We start from the raw sequence: 3,812 nt of genomic DNA, 5'->3' as shown, positions 1-3,812 counted from the left end.
TCTCAGGAGGATCTCACTGACTGCCACAGTAAATATTGCCTCAAATAGTGGGGTTCATGAAGGCTCTGGAGACATCCAGACACTATAAGCAGGGCTGACAGCTCTGGAGTTTGGCACCCTACTTTGGAATTTATGCTCCCCAGTGTGACAGAGTTGGACTCAGTTGTGGTTTCATACACATGGCTCTTCTGCCCCATATATCTGAACCTATAGTTAGTACTAGAGTTGATAGATTTATGTCCAAGAGACTTAACTTTTTGGGCTTTCCATGTGCCAGCTGGGCCCTGAATCTCAACAGAGTTGCAACACCTACTCTCCAGTTCATTGGACTCACCCAGGACAATTAACAAAGAAATGATGATGGGCAATGACCATCCCAAGAACAGAGAGAGTCTACAACTCTAAGCAAGATAGTCCCATCCATCTGTCTCATGGCATCTAAGACCCTTTCAATTAGAAACAGAGTGGGCATCACCATCCTCAGGATGGGGAATAATGAGGAACTAAGGTAGACTTCCTGTTATTCTACTATAAATTTACTGTTATTCTAAGAATGGAAGAACTTTTGTCATTGATGTGGAGGCAGTGGCCACCAGAGGTTCGAAGGGGAGGGAGAGGGGAAAAATAGGTGTAATATGGGGCAGTTTTGGGACATTGGAATTCTGCTGAATAATGTTGCAATGACAGATACAGGCCATTATATATCTTGTTATAACTTTAAAAATTGTGTGGGAGAGAGTTTAAACTATAAGGGAAACTATAATCCACATTTAGTGGCAATGATCCAATATGTGTTCCTCAATTGTAACAAATGTACATTAATGAAATGTTGTTAATGTGGGAAATTGTGGGAGGGGTAGAAAGTGGGGCATATGGGAATCCCCTACATTTTTTATGTATCATTTATGTAATCTAAGTATCTTTTATTTTTTTTCCATTAGTGACCATCAGCATTTATTTTTAGAATGAATAACTAGACCAGAGAAACTATAGATAAATTGATGATCTATAATACAAACACATTTTTGTAAATATGCTCTTTTTTTAGTAATATTTCACCATTCATTTGTATTTTGGTCATATCATTCTAATGTTTTTTTTCCCAAATTCTACTCAATTAATTCATTTTTTAAAAAGATATTACATTTAAAAAATATGAGGTCCGCATTCGCCCCACCGCCCCCACCCCACCACTCCACACCCCCAATAACAGACTCCCCCATCATCATGTCACATCCATTGCATCTGGTGAGTACATCTCCGGGCATCGCTGCACCCCATGTCCCGTGTTCCACACCATAGCCCACACTTTCCCTCGTTCCATCCAGTGGGCCAAGTAAAAACAAATAAAAAATAAAACTCTTATACAAAAATTTTTTTTAAAATACAGCATATTTTTCCCACTGCCATGAGTTTATTTTATTTTCCTTCGTTAGAGAGGAAATTCTGTGAGCGTAGAGACTGTCTATTTTGTACACAGCCATGTAGCTGGTGCACTAGAAAGGTATCTGAGTCATAGAAAGGATTCAATAAAATTTATTGAAAGAAAGAATGAATGAATGAACTAGATATGGCTCTCCTTTTTTGGACAAACATAATCCCGGTCTTCTGGCGTAGGAGACAAAAAGGTGGTTATGGACCAATTTTTCTGGTCTCTCCTCATATGGCATATTTGTTAGTGAAAAAGGTAGGAAAGTAGAGATTCTATCACCTCTCATCTCAGTGACTGTCTCCCCACAATTACCTGCCTTAGGGCACCATGCACATCTGGGTTTCTGAGTCCGTAGATGAGTGGGTTCAGCATGGGGTTGATAACAGTGTTGAAAACCCCAACCCATTTATCCTTGTCTGAAGGCTCCTCTGAACCCAGGTGCATATAGTTGAAGATACCTGTTCCATAGAATAGACAAACCATGGTGAGGTGGGAGCCACAGGTGGAGAAAGCCTTTTTTCTGCCATCTACTGAGCGCATTCGTAGAACTGCAGTTATTATGTGGATGTAGGAAGTAATAATGAGAATCACAGGAGTACCTGCCACTATGAAAGCCCATCCAAACAGCAGCAGTTCATTGAGTTTAGTGCTGGAGCAGGAGAGCTGAAAGAGCTGTGGGAGGTCACAGTAGAAGTGATTGACCTCATTGGGACCACAGAAGTTGAGGGTGTTTAGGGCAATCGTATGTGTCAGTGCATTGGTGAGGGCACAAGCCCAACACACAGCCACCAATATCCTCTGGACTACCTGGCTCATGCGGGTGCTGTACGTGAGGGGCCGGCAGATGGCCAGGAATCGGTCATAGGCCATGGCTGTCAACAGAAAGCAGTCTGCCCCAGCTAGAAGATGGAAAAAGAAGAGCTGGGAGATGCAGGCATCATAGAAAATTGCACATTTGTGGGTCAGAAGCCGACCTAACATTGGAGGAACAGTGACAGTGATACATCCAGCATCCAGCACTGATAGATTCCCAAGAAAGAAGTACATGGGGGTGTGGAGTTTGGGCTCCACCAAGATGGCTGCCAGGATTCCAAGGTTGCCCCCAATTGTGACCAGATAAGCAAAGATGAAGAAAACAAAAACCACAGATTGTATCTTTTCTGTTTGCACTAATCCCAGAAGAATGAATTCAGTAACTGCTGTAATGTTGGTCCTAGCTTCTGGTTCCATTCTCCTTTCAAGAAAATGTCCTCAGTATATTTATTCAACATATATATTGTAAGCCCTCTCTGTGCAAAGTGCCATGGTAAATTCCCAGCTGTTTAGGTGAAGAATTTCCCACTCTCCAGGTCACATCTCACCTATGGACCTCCACCATCACCTCAATGACTTTACCTTGCTTTCAGCCAAGATGCCCAATGCCTCTTCCGCCTTGTCCCTACCACTTTCTCCTAGCTGAAAGGGTCAGAATACTTGGGAAAATGCCATATTTTTAAAAGCAGGTTTCAATGTAGCAAGATAAAGATGGAATTCCTCCATTTTCCTTTAATACACTTGGGTGATTTGGGTCCATTCTCTGATTACCAAGTATGTACCCCATGGTCTCCAATCCATTGCTGTCACCGAATGTCTTAGAACAACCATATGGGTCTTGTAGTTGGTAAAATCCCAAAGTCACTTCTCAGACATTTCCTTCTTGCCTTTTGCTTTCTTTTTTCCCCAAAGACTGTAGGAAATCAACTTGCCATTCATTTCTCATAGATAATCCACCACACTGAGTCAGCATTTGATGCCATCAATATTATCTGGGAGTTTTAAAATGTCCTTATACCTGGGCTCCAATCTCAGGCTTATTCAATCAGAATCTCTGAGCATCGGAGCTAGCATCAACATTTTTTAAAGTACCCCAGGTGATTCTAATATATCATGCCTCTCTTAAATACCACTGGTTGGGCACTTTCAGCTACCACCTGCACATTCCCTGTCTTGTCATTTCCTTAAATTTAAGACACAGGTCTTTCTCATTTTACTGTTATAGATAATCCTGAAAGGGAAGAGCCAATAGTTTAAACAAATAACAAACAGAGAAGTTACAGAAAATTAAGATATCTTACACAGCACTGGGGGTGAGTATTTTATCTGCAATTGCTGACCCTCTCTTAGACCAGAGTCTCCATCAGGGTGATTATTGGATTCACCTAAAAAAAGCCATAAAATGGAAGTATGGTTGCTCAGGGCTTATCATAAAGAATTCTGATTTAATTGGGTTTGGGGGACACCTGGGCATGGATGTTTTTTTTTTTTACTGTTTCCCACATGATTCTAATGTCCAGCCAGGAGAGAGAACCTCTGGCTTCTTTGCACTCTGGAAGCCCTGGTG

The 3,812-nt window shown here is 41.6% G+C and overlaps 1 protein-coding gene across 1 annotated transcript; it reads right to left on the bottom strand.

Moving 5' to 3' along the window:
• Positions 1-1,714: 1,714 nt before the first annotated feature.
• On the bottom strand, positions 1,715-2,668 carry LOC101410728 (olfactory receptor 3A2-like). The gene has a single exon (XM_004476282.4). It carries the CDS (start codon positions 2,660-2,662, stop codon positions 1,715-1,717), a length of 948 nt encoding a protein of 315 aa, XP_004476339.2. The 5' UTR covers positions 2,663-2,668.
• Between the last annotated feature and the right edge of the window lie 1,144 nt (positions 2,669-3,812).

Source organism: Dasypus novemcinctus, chromosome 21 (assembly GCF_030445035.2).
Source record: "Dasypus novemcinctus isolate mDasNov1 chromosome 21, mDasNov1.1.hap2, whole genome shotgun sequence".
NCBI classification, from domain to species: Eukaryota; Metazoa; Chordata; class Mammalia; order Cingulata; family Dasypodidae; genus Dasypus; species Dasypus novemcinctus.
The sequence above is the reverse complement of the archived record's forward strand: the minus strand, read 5'-3'. Positions and strand labels throughout refer to the sequence as shown.

Coding starts and splice junctions, on each gene's coding strand:
- LOC101410728 (XM_004476282.4), bottom strand. CDS start 2,662: ATGGAACCAGAAGCTAGGACCAACATTACAGCAGTTACTGAATTCATT.